Source organism: Ascaphus truei, chromosome 1 (genome assembly GCF_040206685.1).
Source record: "Ascaphus truei isolate aAscTru1 chromosome 1, aAscTru1.hap1, whole genome shotgun sequence".
NCBI classification, from domain to species: domain Eukaryota; kingdom Metazoa; phylum Chordata; class Amphibia; order Anura; family Ascaphidae; genus Ascaphus; species Ascaphus truei.
This window is the reverse complement of record NC_134483.1, coordinates 248,390,289-248,403,685: the sequence shown is the minus strand read 5'-3', so window position 1 is coordinate 248,403,685 and position 13,397 is coordinate 248,390,289. Positions and strand designations below refer to the sequence as shown.

Sequence of the window (13,397 nt, the reverse complement as noted above, 5' to 3'; positions counted from 1 at the left end):
CTTTGAGTGCTGCTTCATTGTTTTCTCGCCTGGGAAAGCATTGGTATATATATATATATATATATATATATATATATATATATATATATATATCTATCTATATATATATATATATATATATATATAGATATATATATGTTCAAATAACGGGGGGAAAAGAGGGGGAAGGGATAGGGAAGAAAAACCTCGCATCTACTTGTACAATATACATGCCACCATAAGCCAAAGAAAATATACTATTTGCTTTACATGAGTAAGATTTGGCGGTGCTCACGGGTTGTGAATTATGTGAGTGAAAAGAGAAAAAAGTAACCCGTATGGGAGCACTCAGGTATGCAATTGATATATTTGTTTATTTATTTGACACAGTGCAAAAAGGGATGAATAAACAGTACATGATTAAAAACACTTAAAAAAGAGGCATGGACCCCTGTCACGGGTGCTACCCTTAAACACAAGTGAACAGCACTAGGGAACGACACAAGTTGTCAACCCTACTTTGATATTTTTTGCATAGTGGTGGATGGGGCACCTGGAAGCCACTGTGGATGTGTGGAAGTGGGCTTACTGACAGTACAGTCTACTTTTTGGTGTGTAGTGTGTACTATTCTTAGCCTTGTATAGGTGCCTTTGAACCCATTAACCTGTTGTGACTCACTTTTGATTTACCCTAGTGTTTTTTGAGTCACTATCCTTTTCATGTTTAGGGTTGACAACTTGTGTCGTTCCCTAGTGCTGTTCATTAGTGTTTAAGGGTCCATGCCTCTTTTTTAAGTGTTTTTAATCATGTACTGTTTATTCATCCCTTTTTGCACTGTGTCAAATAAATAAACAAATATATCAATTGCATACCTGAGTGCTCCCATACGGGTTACTTTTTTCTCTTTTCACTCACATAGATATATATATATATATATATGCATTGCATCATATGTGAGATGCAATATTAACATGTTCTAGGTAGCTACATCCTTTCTAAAATCTGTAATTGTAACTTTTATTCACCTGTGTATGGGGTCCTAATGAAAACATTAGCCTACTGTAGCTGAAAGGAATTATAAACCACCCGGTAACATACCAACATTTAAAGAGTCGTTATATAAAGTCATTGTTTTGGATTGTTGATACGTTTACATTACAAGGGCAAGAAGTAGGAGAATATTAGGACTGTTCCCAAAATCAGGAATATTCACATGTTCTAAGAACATTTTGGAGGGCTGACAGTTAAACTCCAATTAATTAATGCAAAACGTGTTACATTTCCTTTTAACACGCCAAATCATAGAAGTAAGACACATTGAAACAACCTTCATACAGTACATTAATGCAAAAATATGCATGCTCCAGTCCAGATGATGCTCTTAACATGAATTTAATGTTAAAGCATAAGCTTTGGAAGCTAATGCATACAGTACATAGCCTTCATGGTATCTTCTCAAAACTCACCTATCCTTCCTAGGCCAAGGATTCCCACAGTACTGTCAGTAAGCCCACTTCCACACATCCACAGTGGCTTCCAGGTGCCCCATCCACCACTATGCAAAGAAAGTCAAAGTAAGGAGGTGATTTGGGAGTCATAGGGGAATATCGATTCTCAGTATCACAATACATTTTAGCAGTGGTTGTCAAACAGTGGTCCTTGAAGACTTTAACAGTGGTCTAGGAAGCCTTTCAAAATTTACTTGAGACTGCTCCTTCCTGCAGTCTGTGCATTTTTTATCACTACCGCAAGCTGTTTTCTTCTTGAGATATAAGTTACACGTTTGAGATGTATTAAAGTATTAAACGTGTGTGTCTATATATATATATATATATATATATATATATATATATATATATATATGCAAATATAGCTGTATGCTCATCTGCATGTCTTAGGCAGGTCTGCAACCCCACCTTTCCCCATTATCACCCAGCATACAGCACTTCCACTGCAGCAAGGCATTCTGGGAAATGACATGCAAATGAGCACACAGTGTCACTTTTTGCCTCAATAACCATTTTTAACATGGTTCCCTATAGGCTTAAGCTTGCTGCATGGTCACAGCTTTGAGCACAGCCAGGGTTAAGGTGCATACCCAGAAAACCACCCACAGACAGCTGTTTCGACCTTGATGGGTCTCATCAGTGTGGGGTTGATTTTACTGGGATGCAAGAGAGGCTTATGGGATAGGCCAAACCATAATACTGAGTTAAGTTATGGTGAGTAAAAAAAGTGACAAAAACCCTCCACAGGAAAGCAAATATGCAAATATAGCTGTATGCTCATCTGCATGTCTTAGGCAGGTCTGCTACCCCACCTTTCCCCATTATCACCCAGCATACAGCACTTCCACTGCAGCAAGGGATTCTGGGAAATGACATGCAAATGAGCACACAGTGTCACTTTTTGCCTCAATAACCATTTTTAACATGGTTCCATATATATATATATATATATCTCATGTAATCACCAGCAAGGCGATAAAAAAGAAAGCACTCACCAGGTAAAGTCCAAATAAACTGTATTCAGAGTGTTTCACACAAATTCCAACGTTTCGATCCTCTTCAAGGGATCTTTCTCAAGGAGGTGTGCACAGAAGAGGATCGAAACGTTGGAATTTGTGTGAAACACTTTGAATACAGTTTATTTGGACTTTACCTGGTGAGTGCTTTCTTTTTTATCACCTTGCTGGTGATTACATGCACTATTCATCTTTATGGGCCAAGCACCGCTCTTATACCTATATTCCTAGGAGTGCCAGTGACCTCTTTTGGATATATATATATATATATATATATATATATATATATATATATATATTAATTGAAAGATTCAACAGTGCCTGGGTGTGTACTAGCCCCACAGTAGACCCTGACAACAAACAGACCACAACAAATGTTAGCACAGATGACCCGTATAAAACAATTGTAAAAATGTATTATTATAAAATATATATATAGGAACTCAGATGGTGGTCATAAGTATTGATGGTGAGTGTGTGTAAAATATAAAATAAATGTAAAAATTGTATATGTATAATTGTTGTGTGTTAAAAAATATGATGAATGATGAACTATTATTGCAAAAAACACTGAAGAATATGATTATCAAAATATAATATGATTAGGTGAAATGTATTAACCAAAAAATGAAAATGTTAAAAAATAAAAAATAAAAAACGTGTAAAAAATTAACTATAAAAATATATATATGTGTTTTTCACAAAAAAAGTTGATGATTTTGTATGGAGATTACAATGTCCGGGCTGCTTCTTCTTTGGGGTCAGCAACCTCCCAGCAAATTCTATTGGCGAAACAAGAGAAAAAGCGCCCAATCCATGTGTAAAATCTGGTAACAAAATTTTAATAAAAAATCACAAGACAAATGCACACTCACAATTTGTCAATGCAAATTAAGCATTGTATGGGTAAACCCATGCGCCACTAGTAGCTGCTCGCCGAATGTTTACTTCAGTACATCAGACCTCACTGCTAACGGTGGTTTCACGTGGTTTCAAGGAGCTACGTTTGGTGGAATAGCTCGTGCGTCTGCTGCTAGGAGAGGGAGGACGTTCCCTGAGCCACACACAGCATCTAATGCTGGAACAACAGACTGTATACCTGAATTTCCAGAGGGACATCTGACTGTGATGCACCGGTAGCAGTGAGGTCTGATGTACTGAAGTAAACATTCGGCGAGCAGCTACTTGTTGGCGCATGTGTTTACCCATACAATGCTTAATTTGCATTGACAAATTGTGAGTGTGCATTTGTCTTGTGATTTTTTATTAAAATTTTGTTACCAGATTTTACACATGGATCGGGCGCTTTTTCTCTTGTTTCTCCAATATATATATATATACACAAATACAACTGTATGCTCATTTGCATGTCTTAGGCAGGTCTGCAACCCCACCTTTCCCCATTATCACCCAGCATACAGCACTTCCACTTCAGCAAGGGATTCTGAGGAAATGACATGCAAATGAGCACACAGTGTCACTTTTTGCCTCAAAAACCATTTTTAACATGGTTCCCTATAGGCTTAAGCTTGCTGCATGGTCACAGCTTTGAGCACAGCCAGGGTTAAGGTGCATACCCAGAAAACCACCCACAGACAGCTGTTTCGACCTTAATGGTGTGGGGCTGATTTAACTGGGTATGCAAAGAGGCTATGGGATAGGCTATACCATAATACTGAGTTAAGTTATGGTGAGTAAAAAAAGTGACAAAAACCCTCCACAGGAAAGCAAATATGCAAATACAACTGTATGCTCATTTGCATGTCTTAGGCAGGTCTGCAACCCCGCCTTTCCCCATTATCACCCAGCATACAGCACTTCCACTGCAGCAAGGGATTCTGGGAAATGACATGCAAATGAGCACACAGTGTCACTTTTTGCCTCAAAAACCTATAGGGAACCATGTTAAAGAACTCTTTGACAAAGGTTCTACGGGCCGAAACGCGTCAGAGGACCGGACAGCACGCTGTTTGAATAAAGTCTACTTTTAAACCTACCATCAGCCTCTCCTCATCCATTGCTGTGCTGCCGTTTACCTGTCCTGTTTGCGGGAAGATTCTTCTATATATATATATATTGGTTGACAAATCACCCAAAAATCTACTCTCCAAACCAAAAAAGCTACTCTCCACCTATTCCCGCCCCCAATCCCGCCCTGCTTGGGCGGCCATGAGGAGCTCGCCACTGAGTTAAATCCAGTCGCCATGGGCCTGTAAGTGAATGGATTTGTTGAACACTGTATATATATGTATATATATGTATATATATATATATATATATATATATATATATATATATTGTGACAAACGCCCCTCTTTTGTAGTGCTGACGTCTGTCTGGGTTCTTCCCGACACAGTCTTCTAGGGTTAATTATACAACAAACAGGATCATGCAAAGTATTATGCTGCTTAACTCAGGCTTCTGCCTGCTTTATTTTCATCCAAGTAAGGTACTGCAGCTTTAACATGTGAAGGTTAGAGGTACTCAGATACTTTCATTCAGCAGTTCACATATTTCAGTGTTACAATATTTCCCACACTGTTATTTCAAGAAATAAAACCAAAATCATATAAGCAAAATCCTATCCCTTTCAGGGATCTAACTACACATCAGAATCAGTCTCTCTAACAGCTGCTGGCCAACTAAACTGGTTCCCCAGCTTAAAACAATGCTCTTTCATTTAGGGTCACAAGATACAGCACAGTCTTTTAGCAACAGCAATAACCATTTGTTTTGTCTTATCTGTTCGTGGTGTCCAGGCAAATCCTCTGGTACTGTGATACTTGGAGGGGCCATCAACCCCGACACTGGAAACAGGGGAGCAGCGACACCCCCAGCCCCCAGGCTCTAAGGAGAGAGAGTGAAATGCAAAACCTCTCTGCTCTAAATACCTGTGCATGTTATTAGAAGAGCAGGTGAGGGAGAACTAGAGCCATTGTAATCTGTGGTCTGGATTTTCCATCCAGCTGCCTGAGTTAATGGGAAGCTGTAGAACGGATCATTTTTAACTATTCCTGCACTTTCTGCTCTAAAATGGGGCAGAAAGCTGCCTAACATCTTTGGACTATGTCACAATATATATATATATATATATATACACACACACTTTTATAGATGATGATGATCAAAATTAAGTATAACTACAGTGGTTCTCTAAAGAATGATGAACATTGAAGTAACCGTGAGAACCCTGTATTACAGTAGCTGCAGCATGTTAATTTTTTTGAAGGCGCTAGGAAGGTGAGAGAAATAGAGAGAGCTCATCACAGGCACGAACTAGGAATGTAAAAAATGGAAAGAAAAACACACAAAACAAATAAATTGTTATTGTCTATCTGTTTCTGGTACTTTTTTGCTTCTTCCGCCGACTCAATGAGTCTTCGAGAGGTTGCCAGCAACAGCGCAACCGTAAGCTCAGCAACCGCTTCCGTCAACACATCAGGTGTAAATCCAACTCGGATACCTCTAGAAAGAAATGAAAGATGCAAAAGGGAGTGTTACAGTACATACTCTTACTGTATATAGCATGATGCTTCATATTAAATCCAACAATTCAATTGGCTTAAAGTAGAAATCCCACATAGCACTTTTCTCCCAGTGGGACTCAAAGCACTTCACAAATACAATATAACACGTGGTATGCAGCAAATAGGATTTTGTACAGACACAAATCAAATATTTGCTTACTTTTGTTTCTTTGGACAGTAGACCCATACTGTATGTATATTCTTCAGGGCCTCTGGCAGGGAGATTGTTTGCCAAAAAAAAAGTGTTCCCTCTATCCCTATCCCACCTTGTCCTTATCAGAGCTAATAAAGATGAGGGGTTGGAGATAGGGCTCTAACTGAAAACCCAGTGACAACAACAAAAGGGAAAATCGAACCCCTCCCAAGTCTCAGATCACCATGTTTACATAATAACTTTGACAAATATTTGAAAACACTTATCTGTGTCAGATTTTGGTAAGGGAAAAAAAGGCACCAATAAGACAGATGTAACCCCTTAAACATGTCCCTGCCATTAGTTTACTTTGGTCCTGCCTCTATATTAATAAATTCATGGTTTTGGTGCAAAAAAGGTGATTTTATTCCCTTGAATGTGCATTTTTTATTTATTTTATTTAAAAAAAATTTATTGGGTAATCGGATTACAAACCACATCCATACCACATCCATACACATTTGAACAGAGCGATACAATAAGATGCTTTAATGTACATACATGGAGAATTGCAAAATACAATTAATTGCTTTTCAGCGAACCATATTGTATCGTAGATCTTATCGTCTATTCAGAGGTACTGTAGGCATGTTAGTTTCGGTCGGGTGGTTCGGTGTCATATCCATTAGCGCTATCAGGTTAATGTCCTTATAAAGAGGACAAGACGAGAAGGAGAGAGAGAAGAAGAGGAAAAAGAAAAAAGGAACTGGAGAAAGAAGAAGGGGGGCGGAGGGGGGGAGAATGGATCAGAAAGTGGGTAGTGGAGGTGTAATAATCCTACCCCCCGTTCCCACACGCCTGCCTTTTTAATTTTTAATGATGTTAGGAAATATTCAATGCAAAGGAGGAAAATGGTGCCTCTGACTTTAAATTACACTCTTGCACGAATTCTGCATCAAGTAGGAGTTGCAGATACTACATGGCTCAGGCAAGAGCATGGATGGTAACCAAGGTCACATTTGCACCGTGGCATGGAGTTTGAAATGTGAAATAAGAGGGAAAAGAAAGTATAGTATACAGAGGGCCTGATCAGAAACACAAAACAGAGCAAAAAATAAAGGTAAAGGGAGGGTGCATACTGTTGAAAAAGATACAGAATAAGGAAAACGGAAGAGGCACTCCTACTGTATGTGCAAAAAGGTTAAATTTATTGACAACATTTCGGTCCCCACTGGGACCTTTCTCAAGAGCAAATAAATAAGCGACAAGCAAACCCAGATATACCCTACACCTCAGGTGTAGGGTATATCTGGGTTTGCTTGTCACTCGTCACTTTATTTGCTTTATTACAAAGATCTACATTCCAAACCCATTAAAGGACCCTGGAAAGGGAGGGAGGACCGAAACGTTTAACTTAGTAATAAAATATTTTCTTTATATTGAGCTCCTGAGTCTGTCTATCTGCTCTGGCTGTCTCTGTCTGTCGCTCTCTCTCTCCATTATTGTCGTGATTTCTTTAGCTCAGTACTACTGATATCTAGTTGCAGAAGAACTAAGGCCTCGGATATAGTTGGCACGCGCAACGCTCTGCTGCAGAGGTGATCCGTGGCCACATGGATCTGGAGAAGGAGACACGAAGGGGAGTAGTCCAAGATCAGCTGTGATTCACAGTTTCTTCCTTACGTAGGCGTACTTGTGACGTCACGTGAGCGGTTCTCCCTCATTGACTGAACTGCGTATGTGACCCGGCCGTCACACAACAAAATAAAAAAATTGTCTACCGAAAAATCGGCCGCGCTTTCACTTTCGTGCACGCGTGCGCATACTATGGCCATGCTCATTGCCTTACGGCCTTGTGTTTGCATCGCGTGCGCTGTCGCGCTGACTATGGACGTGGCCTAATACTAATATTTCTCAAGGTCCCCTTTACTGTCCCAATAGTTTTCAGTGTGAGGATTTAAATGTCAAATAAAGATAAGGTTGGTAAAGAGGAAGGCGTTTAGATTCTTTAAGTCAGAAGGGACGGAGACATCGTATCAGAATTATAACGAATGTAACAAAAATTGCAAAAGGGCAATCAAATTAGCAAAAATGGATAATGAAAAAAGGATTGCAATAGAAAGTAAGGTCAACCCTAAAAAGTTCTTTAAGCACCTTAATAACAAAAAAATGAGGAAAGAAAATATAGGACCCTTTCAGTGTGAGATGGGCAGGCAGATTATTAGAGATAAGGAAAAAGTAGAGGTATTAAACAAATTCTTTGCCTCTGTGTTTAACAGGGAAGAATCAAGTTCAATAGTAGTGCTGCAGGAGGAAGCCACAACCACCATATTAATGAACAATTGGTTAACTGAGGAAGAAGTTCATAAGCGACTTGAAAAAAATTAAATAAATAAGGCACCTGGCCCCGATGGCATACATCCAAGAGTTCTCAAGTAGTTAAGCTCAGGAATAGCCAAACCATTATATTTAATATTCAAGGACTCCATTTCCACAGGCTCAGTACCACAAGATTGGCGTAAAGCAGATGTGGTGCCTATATTTAAAAAGGGAGCTAGATCACAACTAGGAAATTACAGACCTGTAAGCCTGACTTCAATAGTAGGGAAACTACTTGAAGGTTTAATACGGGATAATATTCAGGAATACCTTATGGAAAACAAAATTATTAGTAATAGTCAGCATGGATTTATGAAGGATAAATCTTGCCAAGCTAACCTTATTTGTTTCTTTGAGGAGGTAAGTAGGAATTTAGACCAGGGTAATGCAGTTGATGTGGTCTACTTAGATTTTGCAAAGGCTTTTGATACAGTTTCACACAAGAGGTTGGTGTACAAAATAAAGAAAATTGGACTCAGTAATAATATATGCACCTGGATTGAAAACTGGTTAAAGGACAGACAACAGAGGGTTGTCATAAATGGAACTTTTTCAGGTTGGGCTAAAGTCGTGAGTGGAGTACCTCAGGGATCGGTACTGGGACCCCTGCTTTTTAACTTGTTTATTAATGACCTTGAGGTTGGGATCAAGAGCAAAGTCTCCATCTTTGCTGACGATACTAAATTGTGTAAGGTAATAGAATCAGAGCAGGATGTAATTTCTCTTCAGAAGGACTTGGAGAGACTGGAAACGTGGGCAGGTAAATGGCAAATGAGGGTTAATACAGATAAATGTAAGGTTATGCATTTGGGATGCAAGAATAAAAAGGCGACTTACAAATTAAATGGAGATATACAGGCATACCCCGCATAAACGTACGCAATGGGACCGAAGCATGTATGTAAAAACGAAAATGTACTTAAAGTGAAGCACTACCTTTTTTCCACTTATCGATGCATGTTCTGTACTGCAATCGTCATATACGTGCATAACTGATGTAAATAACGCATTTGTAACAGGCTCTATAGTCTCCCCGCTTGTGCACATCTTCGGTACAGGTAGGGAGCTGGTATTGCTGTTCAGGACGTGCTGACAGGCGCATGCGTGAGATGCAGTTTGCCTATTGGGCAATTTGTACTTACTCGCGAGTGTACTTAAAGTGAGTGTCCTTAAACTGGGGTATGCCTGTATTGGGGGAATCCTTGATGGAGAAGGATTTAGGAGTGCTTGTAGACTGCAGGCTTAGCAATAGTGCCCAATGTCATGCAGTAGCTGCAAAGGCAAACAAGATCTTATCTTGCATCAAACGGGCAATGGATGGAAGGGAAGTAAACATAATTATGCCCCTTTACAAAGCACTAGTAAGACCACACCTTGAATATGGAGTACAATTTTGGGCACCAATCCTAAGAAAAGACATGGAACTAGAGAGAGTGCAGAGAAGAGTCACCAAATTAATAAAGGGGATGGACAATCTAACTTATGAGGAGAGACTAGCTAAATTAGATTTATTTACATTAGAAAAGAGGCATCTAAGAGGAGATATGATAACTATATTCAAATATATTCGGGGACAATACAAGGAGCTTTCAAAATAACTATTCATCCCACGGGCAGTACTAAGGTCTTGGGGCCATCCCTTAAGGTTGGAGGAAAGGAAATTTCACCAGCAACAAAGGAAAGGGTTCTTTACATTAAGGGCAGTTAAAATGTGGAATTCATTACCCATGGAGACTGTGGTGGCAAATACAATAGATTTGTTCAAAAAAAGGTTGGACATCTTTTCAGATGGGAAAGGTATACAGGGATATACCAAATAAGTATACATGGGAAGGATGTTGATCCAGGGATTAATCCGATTGCCAATTCTTGGAGTCAGGAAGGAATTAATTTTTCCCCTTAATGGGGATTTTTGTTTGCCTTCCTCTGGATCAATGAGTAAGTAAAGATATAGGATAAAGTATCTGTTGTCTACATTTAGCATAGGTTGAACTCGATGGACCTATGTCTTTTTTCAACCTCATCTACTATGTAACTATGTAACTATGTAACCAAGGTCAATATATTTTTGTTACATCAGACAGAGAGGAGACAGAATAAAAACAACCAATTAGTGTCTCAAAGAAAATACAAATCATAATATTGACGAGGAGGTGTTGCCCAAAAGCATGACTAATATAAGGACAATTACGTAGTAATTAATAGTGTATACGTTTGATTGCTTTCATATATTTCTTTGTAATGGTTTGTTCCGCAGATTCCCTGCTTGTGAGATGCAGAATCAATTCTATATTGACACAATGACTACTTTGGTTATTTATGGTCATACCTTTAGAAACATTACCTTTGACTGACTTCTAATCTCATACTTATTGGTGGCACACAAGCTGATCTGTTCTTTTACAGACCTAGTGACTGGGTTTCTCTGGAATTGATTGATTAGTGCTAATAATAGCAAACGAGTATTCATCATACAACTCCGACAGAGATTAATATACCTCGGGTTACCATCAAAATGTGAAGTATGTACCAGACTTTAATAAATAAACTCTACATGATGGATGCTGTCATGATAATATCATGATATATTACGTATTTTAATCCCTTTGGTGCTAAAATGGTTAATGAGCTACAGTCTGAGTTTAAAAATACAATATATATTGGGTTTATGACAAGCCCAGGCTTGTCACGGGTGGGTGCTTGGTTTAAAACAGAACTTAACTGGTGGGTTATCCTGTATGAGCTCACTTAAAAGGTCCACATGGGTTGCATGTTGTTGATAGTCTTCAGATAAGGGCAGACGTGGGAATAAAATTTTATAAACATGGTTGTTTTACCGCAAGCTTAAAAGTGTTACTCTGCAGGGGGTGTATGGAGGCCCGGGGTGTGGCTACAGAAGGTATCAAACCAAGAATGACTTTATTAAAAATGAGAATATCCTGTGATGTCATCTCCTCTGCATAATAAAAGTTACAAATCTGTAATTGTGTCACCGAGGGGCCTGTTCTGACATCACACACTGTATGTTTAAGACGATTCCTTTGGATATCACATACTGTATGTTTAAGAGGTAATAAGGGACAGATATTAATTTGTCACTTAAATTTAGGATTAACATGGTCATATTTAGTCTCATTGTGTCCGCCATGAGTTCAGAATATAAGGAAAATGGGTGCTCCAATAGTTACAAAATTCAATAAAGTATGTCAATAAATACAACATATGAGTTAAACTCTTGCATGGAGTGGGTATGGTAGTGTGTGAGTATCCAGTGTGATATAATAAAACCTCCTGAAGGTAGCAGTCAAAAATGATGAAGAATCACCTTGCTGTGACCTCATTGGAGGAAACCATAAATAACTACTGGAAGTAATAAAATATATTATCACACATCCAGAATAATTTTCTTCTTAAGTGAATGATGAATCAAAGATCTTACCCACTCTTAGAGCCTCAATGAGTATATTTGTGGCGTGTCCAGCCGCTGGTAGAAAAATCCAGATAGAAACAAAAAAATAGCAGCGTACTGCCAAGGGAGCCAGGTTGTATAAGAATGAAAAATGTTATTGAAAATAAAGCATCACCCGAAGGAGGTGTAGGACCTCCTACGCGTTTCTCACACTAATGTGCTTTATCAATTGTTCGCATTAGTGTGCGAAACGCGTAAGAGGCCCTACACCTCCTTTGGGTGATGCTTTATTTTCAATAACATTTTTATACAACCTGGCTCACTTGGCAGTGCGCTGCTTTTTTTTGTTTCTGTCCGCCATGAGTGCCTGAATGTACTGAAAGTTATGAGCACATTTTGATATTGAAAGGGAGTTTAAACGTTATGTGGTAGGAGGGATTTTACTCTGTCGTAAAAAGGGCAATCTCACAGCTGTTTTTCGACAGTGGGTGGGTTTATGTGGCTTACATGGGAAGAAAGAATATTTAAGTCGAAGCAAAGATTATGATGATCAGATCATACCAGAGGAGTGTTTTGGATAAAAACACGTAGATCTCATATTCTGTACCAGTGGCCTCTCTGGGGAAAATCTATGGCTTTTGGTAATGTATAGGTTTTCTTTTATGTTTATCATTTTATTTTAAGAAGCTGTTTGCATTTAATTGTAACTGTGGGCCTCATGCAGAGAGCATCGTTATTTCAAAATTCGCCATTTTTTGTACAATTTCGCGCAGAAACCGGCAGAAAATGGCGAGTTACGAAAAACGCACCATTTTGTTTTTTCTATTGCTAAAACTCGCCTCGCGGCTGGCGAGAACCTCCATCTCGCCATTTTTAAAACTCTCCGAATGCAGAGAGGTACGAACGGCATGTAGCGGCTGTTCGCGCCAGGGAAATGGCGCGATTTTCTCATTTTTGCAGCGCCAGGAAAAGTTGGCAATAAAATGGCGCTCGCCGCCTATAGCAAAGGGGAAAAAAAAGCCGCGATTTTTTTTTCTTCACATTTCTGAAGCGCGCATCTTTCCCATTCAAACTCGCCACACGCATCCATGTTAAACATAGCAGAATTCGCACTTTTCTGCATATGGAGAATAAAACTCTCCAAAAAAGCTACTTTTTATGAAATTCGCCAATTTGAAAATTCTATGCTCTCTGCATGAGGCCCTGTATGTTTCTTGTAATCTTTTTTTTTTTTTTTGTAACCTAAGCACTGTATTTTTATATATATTAAAACAATTAATAAGTAATGCTTTGTGCTCTGAATTAACTCTTGCACGCTCTGGAGAGAGTATTTATGTTTTGGGACACATTTTGCTACAACCGATTTTTGTGTGTTAAAGTGCTGAATTTTCTCTATAATAAACACGGACCTGCGGCCCTCGCAAATATTAATTTGACATCGCATT

The 13,397-nt window shown here is 38.9% G+C and overlaps 1 protein-coding gene across 1 annotated transcript in view; it reads right to left on the bottom strand.

Moving 5' to 3' along the window:
* The window catches only part of LOC142496180 (glyoxylate reductase/hydroxypyruvate reductase-like), a 55,002-nt gene that overhangs the window by 12,536 nt on the left and 29,069 nt on the right, over window positions 1–13,397 (bottom strand). Inside the window, exons 4-5 of the mRNA XM_075602670.1 lie at window positions 5,853–5,969; window positions 1,447–1,535 (exon numbers count right to left, since the gene is read on the bottom strand). Coding sequence (XP_075458785.1) covers window positions 1,447–1,535; window positions 5,853–5,969 — 206 coding nt within the window. The remainder of the gene's footprint in view (window positions 1–1,446; window positions 1,536–5,852; window positions 5,970–13,397) is intronic.